The sequence below is a fragment of the Lytechinus variegatus genome, chromosome 4 (assembly GCF_018143015.1).
Source record: "Lytechinus variegatus isolate NC3 chromosome 4, Lvar_3.0, whole genome shotgun sequence".
In the NCBI taxonomy this organism is placed as follows: Eukaryota; Metazoa; Echinodermata; class Echinoidea; order Temnopleuroida; family Toxopneustidae; genus Lytechinus; species Lytechinus variegatus.
Genome location: NC_054743.1, coordinates 40008613 through 40027048, shown reverse-complemented (window position 1 = coordinate 40027048; position 18436 = coordinate 40008613). Strand labels below are relative to the sequence as shown.

At 37.2% G+C, this 18436-nt stretch overlaps 1 protein-coding gene across 1 annotated transcript; it reads right to left on the bottom strand.

Moving 5' to 3' along the window:
* Window positions 1–702: 702 nt before the first annotated feature.
* On the bottom strand, window positions 703–18436 carry LOC121414038 (high affinity choline transporter 1-like). The gene is made up of 9 exons (XM_041607078.1): window positions 18252–18436; window positions 12429–12612; window positions 11994–12107; window positions 10929–11084; window positions 6475–6623; window positions 4210–4335; window positions 3066–3219; window positions 1939–2156; window positions 703–1416 (listed from the first exon to the last, which is right to left on the bottom strand). The coding sequence occupies exons 2-9, from the start codon at window positions 12592–12594 to the stop codon at window positions 892–894; spliced, it is 1608 nt and encodes a 535-aa protein (XP_041463012.1). The 5' UTR covers window positions 12595–12612; window positions 18252–18436; the 3' UTR covers window positions 703–891.

Genomic DNA, 18436 nt, shown 5'->3' with positions numbered 1-18436 from the left:
GGTTAGGATTTAAACCCACGACCCTCTGTTTGAAAGGTAAGAGTCAGAACCACTAGACCACGACGCGCCCGCAAAGTCATAGCAAAATACTATTTAAAGGATCGAGTCACAAGTAAACTCACCATTCATTCACTGTCACTAATCCATTTAATTTTTAAGATAATATAATTTGAGATCTTTGGGTAATAACGAGGTCTCCTGTATACTTATCTGCATATAACTATACAGGAGACTAGAATCAACTATACAGGAGACTAGAATCATGGCAATAGATTGACACATCATACAAAGTGAAAAAGGAATAGCGCGTTTTTTAAGCCTGTCACTCTAACAAAAAACAAAGCTTAACATTTTCTGTAATTGTTTAATTTTTTTAAACAACGTGTTTAATAATTTTAAACACTTGTTTAAAAGGTGTAAACAGCAGTTGTTTTAAACAGAGTGACGGGCTTAAACAACGTGATTGACATTTTAAACAGTATTTTTACAGTGTACATGAATGCAAAGCAATTCACTCATTGGAGAAAAAAATTCAGACTAACTTTTTATCGTGCGAATTTCCGTCATTTGCCGCAACCTTTTTATATAGGCCATATAAAAATCTACATGTTTAGAGACCCCTCCCTCATTAGTGGGCCACCACTTTTTTTTTCTTTTGTAAATCTCGAAAAATATAAATTTCATGATTTTTAAGGGAAAACAATTTCAATATCGACTGGCGGCCATTTTGAAAAAAAAAGAAAGAAAAGGGCTGTCGCATTTTTCAAAATGGCAGGACACTAAACATTATTTTGTCCAATTTATAGTCACAATAACCCAATAATTAGACTAATTATTTACGTGCAAATAAGTCTAATAAGAAGATTAGTTACAAAAAAGAATAGATCAGAGCTATAGAAACTTGTCACTTTCATTTTTGTTTTCCGGGCCCTGCAGTTCGTATTTAACTGCAGGATGGTTTTCATTCTTTTCATTTTCGTCGTCGACGTGAAAGCACTCGAAGATATCCCATTTCTCACTCACGTAGCCCTTCTCGAACAGGAGGGCAACACCGTAAGAAAACACAAGGGTCGTGATCAGCGATACCAGCATGGCCAGCGATCGAAATGGAAAGAGCTGACCGTAATCGTCGTCGTAAAACGGGTAACGGATAAAATGTGGCATGCCTATTGCTTCCTCACCACCACCGAGGCGGAGAATGAGCCCGATGATGAGGCCGGGAATGAGACCATACGTATTCGCCTTGGGCACATGGACGACGCAGATCAGCTGAGGGAAGAGGATGACGTACACGAGGTCGGAACAGAGAACGAAGAGGGTGTAAATAGACTTGAGCGTCAGGGCTAGGATTGTGGCGATCGCGGTGACGACAAGGATAGTGCATCGCAACACCCAAATAATTTCTTTGTCTGAAGCCTGGAAGGAAGGAAGAAAGACGACGGAAAGAAGGAAAGACGGAAGGAATGAAGCAGGCAAGGAAGAAAGGGAAAAGGGGAAGAAAGGGAAAATGGAAAAAAAAAGAAAGTTAAAAAAGGGGGAGATGAAATTTTTCATTTGAAAATCGCTTTCTACAATTTATTTTTTATTCAGGTACTTTAGTGACGGGCGTGATAAAGGCATATAATCGAGTTTGATTCCAAAATGATCAGCGGATCGGAAAGCTTTTTTTATTTGAAAATTGTTCAATTATACACAAGGAAAAAAATGTTTACGATATATTAGGTTTATGATCGAAGTTGTGTTAAATAAGGCATAATGCTGTGTTGCTCCGATGGTCGTCGTATGCCCCTTCCCTTCTCCGAGGGGTGAAAGTCTACTTGGTACGACTAATGTTTATAAGCTGGACTCGCAGCTTCACAAAGAGCATGAAGGGCGAAATACCGGGAGATGCGTCCCTTTTTCAAATTAGATTTCCATATTAGTCATAGGCCGTCTTACCTTTGGTCGGAAGATGGTCGAATAGATGTTCCTTACGAACATAGAACTGGATGAGAGAACAGATGAGTCGGTCGACGACATGGTCGCTGCAGAAATGGCTCCCAGTCCCATGAAAGCGATAAAAGGAGGGGTAAGAAACTGCATGATAAGAGGAAGGACCAAGCTTGCATCCTCATAGGGATCTGTCTTGTTTAAGTTAACATTCGTCATCTCCCAATCTGAAAGAAACGAAACGGTCAAAACGATAACGTCATCTTTCGTTTGATATTCTTGACGTCACATCTTAATTCGAAATTAGACATGACGTAAATAATCATGACACGTACCAATTTGAATTTCGACATAAATTAACTTCAAATTCAAACATAACGTAAATTCAAACCGAAATTATTACTACTACTTCTACTACCACAATCACAACTACAACCAATTCCATTATCGGCATCATTTTCATCTTCATCGTCATCATAATCATTTTCAAACCTCGTCTTTTGACAACTCGTGATCGTCATCAAATCCTTCACCACCACCTTATCCACTGGCGTACAGATCGGAGGACTGGGTTTCATGACCAAGAAAAAAAAATAAGAGGATATGGAAACTAAAGTGGGTGAATATATAGCATTAATTTTCTATATCATGTCAAATTCTATCACGAAATTATAATTTGGATAAGAAAAAAAATTATTTTCCTCGCTTGCTTCGTTTTTCTCGCAGCTTTTTAGGAATAATGTCCTGTGAATGGCCTCCTCATTTTTGTGGTTCAATTCGCGTCTGTTATCATCCTCCTCCTACTCCTCATCCTCCTCCTCCCCCTCCTCCTCATCCTCCCCCCCCCCCTCTTCCTCCTCCCCCTCCTCCTCATCATCATCACAATCATGGTTATTATTACAATCACCATCGCCGTCATTATCATTATCGTCATCCCCACCACCATCACCATCATCATCATCACCACCACCATCATCATCATCATCATGAGCAACATCCCGATCATCACCACCGTCTTCATAATCCATGTCATCGTCAACATCATCATTATCACCATCATCACAATCATCCTAATCACCACCACCATCATCATCACCACCGCCACCATGATGTGATCATCATCATATAGCACCCACCAGTACTAGAACCAACGGCACCAAAGATGACAGCTGGGATAGCCATAACCAAGCACCCTATGGTTGCCGCGTACGACAACTTTACGGCAAGGTCTGGCGTCTTGGCGGCAAGGGCTCGCTGGTAGTAGGCCTGCCACGGTACCCCGCCAAATATCTAGGAAGGTGAGATGGAAGTGTTAATAGGCAGAGGGATATAAAGAGAGAGATATTCATGTAGCAATGTCTAAAAAACGCAGAACATTGTTAAAGGGTCAGGTGATCTATGTTAACTAACATTTAGACCTGTGTAGAGACGTTTGAAATACCTCATTTGTTGATTATTTAAAAAAAAATATTTGTTTACCTTTGATTAGATTTGATTGATGCCCTCTCTCAGATTAAAAAAAAAATCTATTCTAAAAAGGCCTAGTAAACTCTTTTTTTCTCACACAGTTAGTAATTGTATAAGCAGTGTCGTGTTTAATATATATTTTTTCTATTTTTAATCTAAAATAAGGGTGGTATTCTGATAGGTTTACCCCACTCTACACTAGAAATTTAATCCACACTTCTACGGAATGCTAGGCTTTATATCTCCTCCATATTCGTGGCAATTATAATGTATATAAATTCACTAAATATTCATAATTTTGTTTTGTATTTTTCTATTCTATTCATCCTACAACTAGATTATTATTTTGAAAACGTTTTGCAGCAGGACAAGAATAATCTTAAAATGGTAAATCAGTTGACGAATGGCACTCCATAAGAGTGTGGTCTAAGTTAACCCAGGTTTAACTAAGCCACGGCTTTCAGATTACCACTGAACGGCCCGTATTCTGTACTCAGGTTTAAATTAAACTCTGGTTTAACGTTTTGATTTAACTATGGAGAACCAATCGGAGCACGAATCCGTTACAGTTTACATTCAATATATTAACTCATATGACACCCAAATTGTTCATAATAATTGCCTGGGAATGATAACTGAAGTATTTTTCTTCATTATGAAAGCAAAAGGAAACCAAAGTAGTAAACATAAGAAATATACAATATAAACAAAAATTTTGAAATTTTGGCATAGAGTTAGACTGTGGTCTAAGTTAAAGCTGACTTTAGAATAACGGGCCATAATCTCAACCATGTCAACGCAGGGAATACATACCAGAAGCATCCAATTATCTAGCCACACCCCAACTAATTTGTTATCCCATTCTCCAAGCCACTCATCTTTTGTTTCCGATATGGGAACCACGGCTTCATGGGTCATTGCAAAAGGCACTGCTAACCACTAGAATAAAAAGGAGATATATAGGTAAGAGATATAGATAAGAAAAGAAACTTCATCCCCATACGTGCCTATTTATGGATGCAAAGAGGGCGTAAAACGCAAAAAAAAATCAAAAATCCGTTGGAAAACGATAACTTGGTGATAACAGTAAGATTCGCTGTTTGCCCGTGGGCCTTGATCGTCGTTGAGGATCCCATACGGTAACAAATGCCCTGGAGTGACATCAGCCCCGATATCCAACAATGCCCAAACTTTCTCTATTTCAAAGATCTTCTAACTTTCTACTAGTTTCTACTGTTCTAGACGTTCCCCCTTCAAAATGGCAGATTCTAGCATTTTTTTCAGACGCCCCATCCGCTCTGCACACTAAGAAATAAAGGTTCAAAATTGAACCCCGAAAGGTTGATGCAAAATCAGCACCCTATGGGTTCAAAAGTTGAACCCTGCGGTTGGGGTTCAATTTTTCACCCTGCGGGTTCAAAACTGCACCCCTAGGGATTCAATTTAAAATTTAGGGTGCAGTTTTGAACCCGCAGGGTGCAGAAATGAAGCCCAAACAACCGCATGGGTTCAATTTTGAACCCATAGGGTGCTGATTTGCATCAACCTTTCGGGGTTCAATTTTGAATCTGTATTTCTCAGTGTGTGTTGCTCCATGGAACTACTAGTCCATGGGTGCGCTAAAACCTGTCTTCTACCTCCTTTATACCTGACTTTATGTAAAGTTGACTCCCTTGCTGTCGATTACTGCCGTTGCTATGACATCCTCTATAATACAGTGCGTCCCAGAAAAAACGAAACCGAGATTAAGCGATGATTTATCATAACTTAATCACAAATACAATAGACAAATGACCTACCAATTTAAAGCTTCGAATCTCCTCTGTCATCTAATGTTACTTAGATTATTCCTCATTCACGCATAAAAGTGAGAAAAAACAATTTGAAGAAAGGATACCAAAAACTAATTTGGCGGGGGTATCTGAATTTCAAAAAGAAAATCACATGCCTAAAAGGTCAATATCTGCTCTTTTATTTGATACCTTAATCACAAAAAATGGTCTAGAAGTAAAAAAGTTATGTTCCTTCGAAACAATGCTTGTATTTCCATAATTTCATCAAATAAACGCGTTTTCACCGTTTTCCACAGAAGCTATCGCACGGTCAACAAAAGACTTAATGCATGGCTGATCGTCAACAAAACGGAGTGTCGAGTGAGTTTGAACGCTAACCTGTAAAACCTCTTCATTTTATGAAATCATTAAAATTCAAGCCTTATTTCAAATAACTAGAACTTTCTTATTTCTTGACCATTTTCTGTAATTGAGGTATCAAATTAAAGAGCAGATTTTGAACTTTTTAAAAATGTGGTTTTCATTTTGAAACCCATATACAGCCCGCCAAATGGCTTTTTGGTATCCCCTCTTCAAATTGTTTTACTCACTCATGCGTGAATGAAAACTAATCTATGTAATTTCAGATGAAAGAGGAGATTCTAAACGTTACAATGGTAGGTCATTTGTCTATTGTATTTCTGATTAAATTATGATAGATCATCGATAAATCTCGGTATTGTTTTTTTTGTGGGACGCACTGTATAAAAAAATTTCGGAATTTGATTTGAAACAGAATTTGGCAACCGTTGTGAATGGACGGCCGTATAGGAAGAGCGTATCATAAACTTGATGGACACTTTATCCTACAAACCCTGCTTTATCCGGTAATTACTATAGTAACAGTGCTACTCAGCCAATCAAAAACGGGGAAAGTTGTCAGACCTGGAAACTTGTCAGACGAAAATGTTGATGAAAAGCTCCCTAGTTAACCTTTTCTTCGACTTGAAAATTACACTTTGAGTATGAATATTTTAATATTTTCCAAAACCAAACCCGACAGTTATAGCGTGCATTTTCCACACATGTATACATTCCTTCAGGCATTTAAATTAAGCATCATAAAAAAGTTTTTAAAGAATAAAGCTGAGCAAAACAAAAATTGAAGATTCACAATATAAATACATCAAAACCTCCATTGATTATTTTTTACAGATTGAGTGGGAAAAGCTGTTTCATTTTTTGCTACCCTGTAACATGCAGTGCTAATGAGACAAATATAGGATGGATCTATACTTATACTCACAAGTCCGATGAAAATCAGAATAAGTTGCACGATGTCAGTGTAAGCTACGGAATAGAGGCCTCCAAACAAAGTATAAACAGCGGCGATACAGGCAGATATGATCACAGCTAAATTCTGGTCGAGCTCCAAAATAACAGCAATTGATGAGCCTTAGACAATATTGAAGTAAGTTAATAGAAAATTGAATGAAAAACCTCACATTGGTTGGGAAAGAGTGTTTGTTTCGGTTCGTTTTTGCAGTATAATTTGTAATCAAACATCTACATAGCAAGTAGAACTAGAATTAGAAAACGGAAGGATAAAATCTTTAACTAGCTGCTTACAGCTTTACATTTCTACATTTTTTTTTTAGAAATCCCAACAGTAGGCCTATGGATTAAAAATAAATTGGTTAAAATCGTGTAAATCAATGAAAATGCGTATAACCTGCGGGTTGCTTCGTCGGAAATCAAAATCGATAAAAATCATCAAAGAAATTAAATAGGTAATTCGTCAGCGGTAGCAATATTCAATTTGTTTTTAGTATTCAGGACTCATTGAGAGTGTTTGACAAAGATTTACGTACGAGTCGCACTTTTAATGCCGACGCGCACGTACATATCTATGTAACGCGCAATCTGATTGATGGATATGCGGGTAGTGCGCATGATCTGCCCAATGTGGTGATGTCTTCTATTCAGTACGCACCTGTAAATTTAAGTGCGATTCTTAGTCACACATTAATCGTTTGCAAAACACCCCCTCATGTAAAGAGAAAAGTACCACACTGAGCTTTTTTTTTAATAAACGTCCGCAAATATTTACACTATTTCCTCTATACATGTATAAGATAGCTACCAACATGGAATGATGAACTAGTTCGTTGTATGCATATGCATTGATTTCTACTGCCACTCCAAATCAGGAGGGGGGGGGGTGAACAGGGGAAGTTGACATAGAGGGTATTATCTGACACCGAGATAGATCCTTGGTATTTGATTGGTTGCTTGATATCGATCTTTCGGACCTTTTTTTAAACAAGTGCACATCGAGTTACGTGTAGCATTTCCATTTATTTAAATGCAGGATAAAAGAACATTGAGGATTAAATGCCTTGATCACAGGCATAGGTACCGCGGCCGGGGATCGAACCCAGGACTTTCCATGTATAGCCAGGCGCCTTCATTCATTCGTGCAATGGACATAATACTTCATTCGGTGAAGGATGAAATGCATGATCCATTCAACCCGGCTACGCCTCGATCAATAGATCTTCTCACCTCATAGAGTATACTGTCCATTGCATTCATAAACATTCATTATTTGTATTTGTAAGACATATAGTCACGTGTGATTGGTCCATAGCGCGTCACATGATATGATCGAAATCAAATGTATTTTCTCAGTCGGTCCATGAACCTTCGATGAATATAATTACCAACCGGTCCTTGAATATATTTTTCTACGTGTATGGCGCCCTCTTGTGGAATAGATGTTACCAACTAAACGGAAATAAAATATGTGGGACTAAAGCAGCGATCGTTTTGCAATCGATCAACTACACTCGATATCAATTGGTATTAATCAATTTTTCGAAACAGACCGCGAAATTTACGTGAGTCGATCCGACGACGACTATAGGAGCATACTACTAGTAATAGGTTTAACGTTATGCCTTTTTCAGTTACTAAAATGAAGCCTATTATTTAATTGTGTAACGTTAGAAAGGAATAAACCGTCATTTCTGAAATTCTGGGGATTTATTCAACGATTTCTGGATGGATCGTCGTACCGGTATTGCTGAGTGGAGCCAACTTTTTTTTAGCAGATTAGTGTTAAAACTTTTAGTTTTGGATTTGGCCTTCCTCTTGTTCGCCGTGCAGACTCCACTCCACGTCAGTATACCGCCGCTACTGCACTACGCTCCACAAGTGTAGCGGTATAATGAAGTGGAGTATAGCCTGCACGAACATCGTTTGAGGTAGATTTGGCCTAATGTCAACGTCAAAGATTTGTGGTGATGTCTGATGAGGAATAACATCAGCATTTCGACGAGATTAAAATTTGGCATTTAGTCTATAGATTTAGGCCTAGATCTAGGTCTACCGTGAGATCGTTAGGTCCAACTTTTTAACGTGTTAGGGCTTATGAAGGCCTAACGTTAGATCTAACGTTAGATCTAGGCTAGAGTTTAAAACCAGTTAGGCCTAGAGAAATCTATAAAGTTAAATCATGCTAACGACAACATGAGTTAGATCTAGGTATCTAGATCTAGTTAATATTAGTAGATCTAGTTAATATTAGTTAGATTTGGTCCTGGAATACCATAGGCCTACATCTTGGCACACAGCCGCAACCTAGTCTGACTTAACGTTAGAACTCTAAATCTAGATCCCACGTTAGATCTAGATTTCTAGACCTGTTAGATCATGTTTTATCTCATCCCAAATTAGGCCTAGATCGGAATCTGCACCTGATCATGGCCTAACATGCATTCTTGGTCTGCCTTGGGTCCTGGACCTGGACTGGACTCTTAGGTCTAGGGCTAGGCCTAAACAATTTTTATTCATCATTAAAGGCTATCAAACACATATTGACTAATGGGATCAGTAAAATTGGAATTTCTTCGGGAAAATATTACTCCTCGGGAAAATATGAATTCGGCGGTTCAAAGACTGTTTATATTACACAACCCATCAGTCAATATTATACAGATATTGACTAATAGGGTGTGTAATATAAACATTCTTTGGACCGCCGGATTTGTATTTTCCCGAGGGGTTATATTTATATTACACAACCCATCAGTCAATATTATACAGATATTGACTAATAGGGTGTGTAATATAAACATTCTTTGGACCGCCGGATTTGTATTTTCCCGAGGGGTTATATTTTCCCGAAGCGCGGAAAATATGGTCACGAGGGAAACTATTAATCCTTTCGGTGGTCCAAAGAATGTTTTTTTTACACATCCCATCAGTCAATATCTGTTATATTAGATAGCCTCTAATGATGGAGATAAAGTAAGGCCTAACGATGCGTGCAGCATGTTTATGATATTCACAGTGATTGATTGAACTGGTATAGATCTAACGTTAGATCTTGATCTATAGATATCTAAGTAACGTTAGTCTAACGCAGTGAATGACCCTATTCTATTCAAATCAACTTTGTTTAGGCCTAGCACTAGATCTAAATCTAAGCTCGAGCCCAGTCCAGGTCCCAAGGCAGGCCGATAATGCATGGTAACATCTAATCCACAAGAGGGCGCCATACACGTAGAAAAATATATTCATGGACCGGTTGGTCAATATATTCATCGAAGGTGGACAGGCTGGGAAAATACATTGATTTCGATCATATCACGTGACGCGCTATGGACCAATCGCGCTTGGCTATCTGTCTTGGCTATCTAATATGTATAATACAAACAATGAATGTTTATGAGTGCTATGGACAGAATACTTCATGAGATGAAAGATGAAACGATCCATTCAACGAGGCGTAGTCGAGGTAAATGGATCAATCATTTCATCTTTCACGAAATGAAATAGGTCCATTCCACGAACGAAAAGAACATTCAGTATTTGGTTTATATTACACCTAAAAAAGAATATTTTTCTTATGAAATTTATTAATTTCGATGCAAGATATGCTCGGTCAGTTGAATATCGCGTATATATTACATAGGCTATGTAGATTCGAATCAGTGATAGGTCAATACGCCATCACGTGACCATAGCTGCGAGGATCGCATTAGTTATATTCTAGGTTTTGACGTCACCTCAGGGAATATACTGCGTGGTATTTTCAATTGCGGCGTTATATCCACTAAGGTGACGTCACTCGCTGCATACAAGTTGCGCAACAAGATAGTTTATTTGATGTACGCGCTAGTGTTAACGCGTCGATTGCATGAAGAACGCACTTGATGTATTTTCAAAAAAAAATCTATTATGACGTAGACGGATCAGAGCTGTAGCAAGAATTTCGCTCTTAACCCAGATGATGAATGCAATTTCTGATGGCGAATCCACATATACTATATAATATAACAGATATTGCCTGGTCTATCGTTTTAATAAATAACATTTCAACTCCCCTCCGAAGCTATATTTTCCCTCGGGATAATATTTTCCCTCAGCGCTGCGCGCTTCGGGCAAAATATATTCCCTTGGGAAAAATATAACTCCATCGGGGAGAGGAAATGTTATATTCAAACTCTAGGTAGGCAATATCTGTATAATACAACATGCGCGCTGCTTGTAGTGCCTGCAGCAGTGAGCGCGTGCAAAGGACAAAGTCGTATGGATCGTATGGCCCGGTCGTATGGATCCGAAATTGCACGATGAAAGGATCCAAAATTGCACGGTTGATGACGTCATTGAAAATGGACAGAATGATCGATATCAAATCGCCAATCAAATGACAAGGATCGATCTAGGTGTATTATAATCCATATTATTACAAACCGAGTGCAGCCAATATGGTGGCACACCATAAGAGTTCCCCAAGGAGCGCTACTACGAACAATAATCCTCCGAAACGAGATCCATATTTGATCTGAAACGGGTCGATCATTGTCACGTAGTTGGATGCTCTCATCTTCCTCGTAAAGAAAAGCCCATCTATTATCGGAGTGAAAAATGAAATAACAAGGTTTTTTTTATTACATTCTGTAGTCGAATCTCTTAATTTTATGGAGTGTAAGAAGAAAAAAAAGAATGAGATGGAGAAAAAGAAAGGGAAGGAAAACTGGAAGAAGGTAGTGAGGAAAAAGAGGGGGAAAATTATGATGATGGTGGTCATGGTAATAATAATATAACATTAATAATGACAATAATAACAATAACAATGGTAATAATAACAATTAATTCAGCAATCAATCGTGATACTGAAAAAAATGATAAAAAGAATAAGAAGAACAAAAAGCAGAGGAGAAGGAAGAAGTAGGAGTAGAAGAAGAAAAAATAGAGGAAGAAGATAAAGAGGAGGAAGAAGAAGATTTTAGAATTCCATGAAGAATGATAAGGTCTCAAGGAGGAGAATATATCAAGGTAACAGAAATAAGGTCATGTAAACTTATTTGTCTGTTGTTGACTTCTGGTCAACATATTGTTGCTTTATAAGGCCAATAAAACGAAAGAGAAGTCTATAAAGATTAATTTAGATAACTAAAAGCAATTTAAGAGACAGACCCTATACAAATAAAACTAGAATGAAATAAATGGAGGATCAACTACATTTAATATTTTGCAATCAAATTACATATACAATGTATTACTATTACATTCTAAGAAATGCTTATTGCTTTGATTATAACCTGTCTGTTCCCTTACAAGAACTGGAAAATTGTAATGAATATCTCGAATGTGAGTTTTATAATGATTTCTTGATTAAGCAACATTTTTGACAAACAACATTAAAATTACAAGGAAAATGTGTGAGATTAATGCACTTTTAAATAGAAGAAAGGTCTTATTAAACAATGTCCGCAAGTGTATTGAACAATTTATTATTAAAGCATCACAACTTACTGACGGCGAAACTGAGACTGTATCCGATTGGAGCTTGTGTCCATAATAACCCACCGCCTGGTCTGAATACCTTTTCCGCTGTTCCATTGATGTAGCCACCTCCCACCCAAGTTGCTGAAAGAATAAAATACTTATGTATATTAGGCAGGAAAATACTTTTTTATTCTTATTCTTTTCTTCATCATCTTCTTCTTCATCTTCTTCTCCTCCTTCATCGGCTTACTGATATTTTCTCACATTCAAAACCAATTAAGTTTTGTACTATACTTTCTTGAATGACTTTACATTAAAAAACAACGTCAATGGGAAGAAAATAAACGTGCACTGTCATGATAGTACATAACGCAAGACTATAAACGATTGATAGATTTTGATTGATAGGATGGGGTTACTGCCTCTTGATCATATTGCCAATCCGGTTTCAAAACGACTAACCGACTAGTGTGAAGAACCCGACAAACCATCCAATATCCCGACGGGCCACCATCACGCGTTCAGGATTGTCCCCTCCTTTGGTTCTCTTAGAAGCCCACATGCCAACGAGAAGGATGATGAGATAGAAAACGATCATCCCGGCGACACCACCCCAGTGAACCGCCATATTTGCGATGCTGTGTAACTGTAAGAACGAGCAAGGATATAACGACCCATATTTTATTTAAAGACAAAATTTAAAGTCGTATATTCATTTACATCTGTACGGGAGAATGATTTTAGCATCAACTTTAACAACAGTCAATAAACTATTAAAAGGAGTAAGAAAAACTGGGTTTATATTAAAGAAAAATGTGATTTTAAAAAGTAAGCTTTCCGACTCTACGTAAAGCAAATAGCATATCAAAAAATACTATTTCAGATAGCTATTTTCCGATATCGATATCGATTTTATTTTTGTATACTGACAAGCTTCTGTTCATATTTGCATTCTCTAAGTTTTTTTCCGATATGTAATGTATTTCTTTATATCTACAAATTTCTGCCCACATTTGTGATTCTTTTACATATATATATATATACATGTTTTTTTTCAAGCTAGCTAAGGTACTAGTATTTTTTTTTACTTAGCGATGAACATCCATATTTTCTTTTTTTTTGGGGGGGGGGATTTGGGGGCTTTGTGCTGGTTTCATGGGTTGATTTACGTCACATGAGTGGCATACGTCAGCTACCCCTTCGACCACCTTTACTGTAAGATTTATATTTTGAAAAGTTTTATTATTTCTCTCCTATACGTGGGCTCCGTTGGGTATATTTTCATCGACCGAGGGGCGTCTGCTGCTCCTTTCCAGCCGCCCTGTTTTTTTTTTTTTTACATTTTTGTAATGAAGACTCTGGGGCGAGATTGGGATGATTACGACAACATTTTGACGTTTGAAACCTCCTCCCCACTTTACTTTCTCCTTCATGTAAAACTGGGTAAGGGAGGAATGAAGCTAAGATGATGAAAAAAAAGAAACAAAAAGAGGATGGGGTGGATAATTCTAAAGTAAAAAAAAAAACTTTGAGGTCATTATATAACAAAATGTTTTGCTTGCGCTTCGCGCTGCTCTACATAACGGTCTACGGCCGTGTTCAGGGGTCAAATCGTATATGTTTAGAGGGGCGACCTAACGGATTACAGGCTCCTAGATAGATCAAGGACACCCCGCGTAATTGGTACATAATCTTCAGATATCTGTTTCTATCAAAACTGTTTCTAGGACGTTTTGTCTTATCATTAGACAAGTTTGAGTAAAGAAAGTCTGCGCGAACAGGTTCAACGGAATACGCATTGTGGGTAGTCTGCAGGTATATACATTCATTGAAACTTTCATCAACAAGTGTTTCTTCATAGCACATAATTATAATAATGATATCAATAATAATAATAATAATAAAATACTACCACTATAAAATAAAATTATAGAGTAATCTGAATATATTTTGTAAACCTAACCCTAAAGACCCCAACAAAAATGATAGGCCTCTTCGCTTCACCTTCTAATATTGCTTCTAATATTGTTTTGTTGAAAAGTGACTTACGGTTGCGGAGTTAGGTGTCAAAAGAGAGTCTTCGGTGTAAACTTTAACGTTGACCTGAAAATGACCTTTGACCTTACCATGTGACCTCCGACTGCAGCATAACATGCACGTCCTCAAAGTCCATCTACCATCCAAGTTTGCTTGAAAAGTGACTTACGGTTGCGGAGTTAGGTGTGATAAGAGAGTCTTGCATGTAAACTTTAACGTTGACCAGAAAATGACCATTGACCTTACCCTGTGACCTCCGACTGCAGCATAACATGCAGGTCCCCAAGTCCATCTACCATCCAAGTTTGGTTGAAAAGTGACTTACATGTACAGTTGCGGAGTTAGGGGTCATAAGGAAGTCTTGCATGTAAACTTTAACGTTGACCTGAAAATGACCTTTGACCTTTCCTTGTGACTTCTGACTGCAGCATAAGATACAGCTCCTCCAAGTCCATCTATCATCCAAGTTTGGTTGAAAAGCAACTCAGGGTTGTGGAGTTATGTGTCATTAGGTTTTGTGACGGACGGACGACATTTGGATCCTTAAAGTCTCGCCTTCACCTTTGGTGGGAGACAAAAACTCTTGTTACCATTGGCAACGATGTCTCCGCCCACGCCAAAATCAATAGGCGGCTTTGCTATACCATACTCTATCTTCATGCCAAATTTTAAGATGATCAGAGAAGAAAGGCAACTGATAGAGCGCTCACAAGAAAATCTCTGCGGCGGACGCGGCGCGACGAGTCCAAATCCATCCTCCGAACTCTGTTCGCAATGTCCAGAATGGGTTGCGGTTTTATAATATATCACTCTAAAAACATTGTGCTTCAGCGCTTCATTTACATACTGTGATGATCAAATGCGCTGTGTAGAATGAGAAGGGGGGAAATGAATATTAGATTGCTAAAATTCCTAGCTTATCTTTAGATGTATTTCATATGTCATTTTCATTTCGTGTATTTCCAGTTCCAAGAAATGCAAAAAAGTCGTGAACTATGAAACTCTAAACATACAGTGCACTTGGGAGAATTGCTTACTTTGTAATGGCGTAATAATGATAGGTGGATTGTTTTTACAGCGCTTTTTGCCCGAGGATACAAAGCGCTGCTATTATTACTCCGGCTTTGGCTGGAGCTGTATACCAGTTTTTCATAGGCGCTGGGTGCATTCAAGGAATTAATCTTGCCAGATACCCATCCATCTCCCAGTAAAGCGCAGTGTGGATAAATTACTTGCTGTCAAAGGAAATAAGGTATGGCTGGGATTCGCACCCGCGACCCTCTGTAATGACTGAATGGTGATCATGGGTATATTTGCTTTTGTTTGGTGTTTTGTTAGACTCAACGCTATCAACAATTTTATGAACTTTTTATTATCCTTTCCTGGATAGCAAGTTGAGTTTTATCGTAGGCAAATTGGAGGGACTACCGCTTATCAAACATCAAACAAGATCTCAATAAGGGGCCGTGTGCGCCACGATAAAAGGTTAATAAAATACACTAAAGCTGAACATTATCAATCACAGATTCTTCTATCAGAATAATTAATTCAGGAAAGAAGCAACATATTATCTTCAAAGAAAGAAACTCATTGAGAATGTATATTAGAAACGGAACGTAATTGGAAAGAAGACTGGATCATTTATTATTATAGGCCTAATATAAATTATATATACTAATATAAATATTTTATATTTTCCTCATTTATTGGTAGTCTAAACAACAGGGGGTCAGTGTCTTGTTGAAACATATAGGGCCTACAAATTGTCATTATTGAAATTGTTTTTTTTCCGACCAGCAAAAACTGAAATGTGAATCAGTTATATAATGACAATAATCATAAATTAGTCTTATGTAGCGCTTTTAATGAAATCCATATCAAAGGGTTTACAATGTAGGACATACGAAATATACAAACAAAGGTGAAATTTGAAATCACATAGAAAAAAATATATATCAAGGACACTTATAATGGGATAGAGGTGATTTCAGTATTGTCATACACCTAATCCAGGCCAGTAGCCGGGGGGGGGGGGGGTCCGCCAGAACCCCTCCATTAACAAGAAAAAAAAACAAGGAAAGGGAAATGAAGGGGGGCGGGAATAGAAGAAGTAAGGAAGCGCTGCGCGCTCTCATGATAAACAGTAACAACAATGTCCTCTTCATAATGTTCCTTTATTTTAAACAGTGTTTAGCATGTCCCTTTCTGGTCAGAATATCAACAATTTCTAGTCATGTTTCACATTCCCATTAACTTTGTTATCGAGATATTGCTCGTTCTTTATTAAAAATACGTGCTTAAATAGTTCATTTTATCATATTGGAATATCAAAACTTTTAAGCTCCCCATCTTTTCTTTAAGGGAAACCTAACCTTTTCATGATTACAAAATTGAACGGAATGTCCCGTTTTAGGTCTAATCCTCAAAAGAAGTTCGTGATTCGCATTGTTTGGATATATATTCTTTTGTTTATTAAAAACGTGCCGAAACTGTTTTTTCCGGATCAAAATATCATTTTTCTTCATCTCGTGCTACTCGCTCGCATATGTTTAAATAATCAAATACCGATCGTGTTAAACAATACAGAAAGTGCGTACAAATGTGCCGTGTTTAGGTCTAAATAATCGCCAAAAAAATAAGATTCACCCCGTATACATTTTCTTTATACAACAGTATGTTTTAAAACTTATATTATTAGGTTAGATTTTAAAATTGTAAACAATTTTCAATTCTTTTTAGACTCTACACCCCTCTACATTTGTTTTTTTTTTTCAAACGAGTTCCCTCAACTTTCTTTCTTTGAGATTCCATGAGTACTATGGTATCAAAGTAAATAGTAAACGAATTTATGATAATTATGTCGTATGATATTCCATTAGTGTCAGAAAGGGAGATGTGGGTATATATGTTACCCACATTTTGCCCTATCTCCGCTCTTGTATGCTATGGTTTTCTAATTAATAAGCAAGAGGTTAAAATAACAAAAGGGAAAGCATTACGAATTTAGAGATTATATTGTAATTCAAATATTTGCCTTGCATGATGCAGTACAATTGTTTTAACTAAGAAGTAATTAAAAAAAAATGAGGATATCTAACCAAGTTTTAAAGACAAATCCGGAATGGCCCCGGATATATTCATGAGCAACATGTTGATGAAATTAAATGAAGTGACCCCTCCAAAAATTGACTCCGAACCATGGTTTAAATATCTGGTTTAACGAACTATCTAACCCTCTTTTAAAGAAAGGCCCGAAATGGCCCCGGATATATTCATGAGCAACACGATTATGAAATGAAATGACAACAAAAAATTGAATTTGAGCCGTGGTTTAATTCTATGCTTAACTATGGGAGAAAAAAAGTTTCACAGCATGGCATAATTAAAGGTCAAGTCCACCTCAGAATAATGTTGATTTGAATCAATAGAGAAAAATCAGACAAGCACAATGCTGAAAATTTCATCAAAATCGGATGTAAAATAAGAAAGTTATGACATTTCAAAGTTTTGCTTATTTTTAACAAAATAGTTATATGAACGAGCCAGTTACATCCAGATGAGAGAGTCAATGATGTCACTCACTCAATATTTCTCTTGTTTTTTATTGTTTGAATTATACAATATTTCAATTTTTACGAATTTGAAGATTAGGACCTCCTTGCCTGAAGCACAAAATGTTCAAATAATGGAATTCAACGTGTTCAGGGAGGAATGAAACTTCATTTCACATCACAATGACGAGAAAATAAAAATATTTCATATTTCAAACAATAAACAACAAAATATATAGTGAGTGACATCATCGACTCTCTCATTTGGATGTAACTGGCTCGTTCATATAACTGTTTTGTGAAATGAAGCGAAACTTTAAATGTCATAACTTTCTTATTTTACATCGGATTTTGATGAAATTTTTAGTGTTATGCTTGTTGAATTTTTCTCTTTTTATTCAAATACAGTTTTTGTTGGGGTGGACTTGTCCTTTAAAGCATATTTCTTTTGGCTTGTTTAGTTCAGGTGAAGAAATCTCAACCAAGAATCTACTGTTTGAGATTTCTGCTCATTTCGGTTATCAAAAAAAGATAACTTTGGATTCAAACGAGGGTTAATTCTAGCATCGGACGAGGATGAAGTCTGCTTGAAATATAAAAAAAAAAAAAAACTGAAAAGGAAAGTAGCTTAAAAAAGGGAAAGGGAACATCATCACGACAAATGGAACTTAACAATACAATTATATCGGGCACTCACCAAGTTGTAGAAGTTGTCAGATAAAGTAATGGAAATCGGAGCAACAAGATTTGTTGTTACGTCTGGGATTGGTCTAATCTCGGAAGAGAATGAAATCACTCGTGGCCTATATCAGTGATAGAGTTCTTCCCAGCTCCCTCAACAAATAAGCATCGATGAGTGTCTTGCCATTATCTTATCTAAAT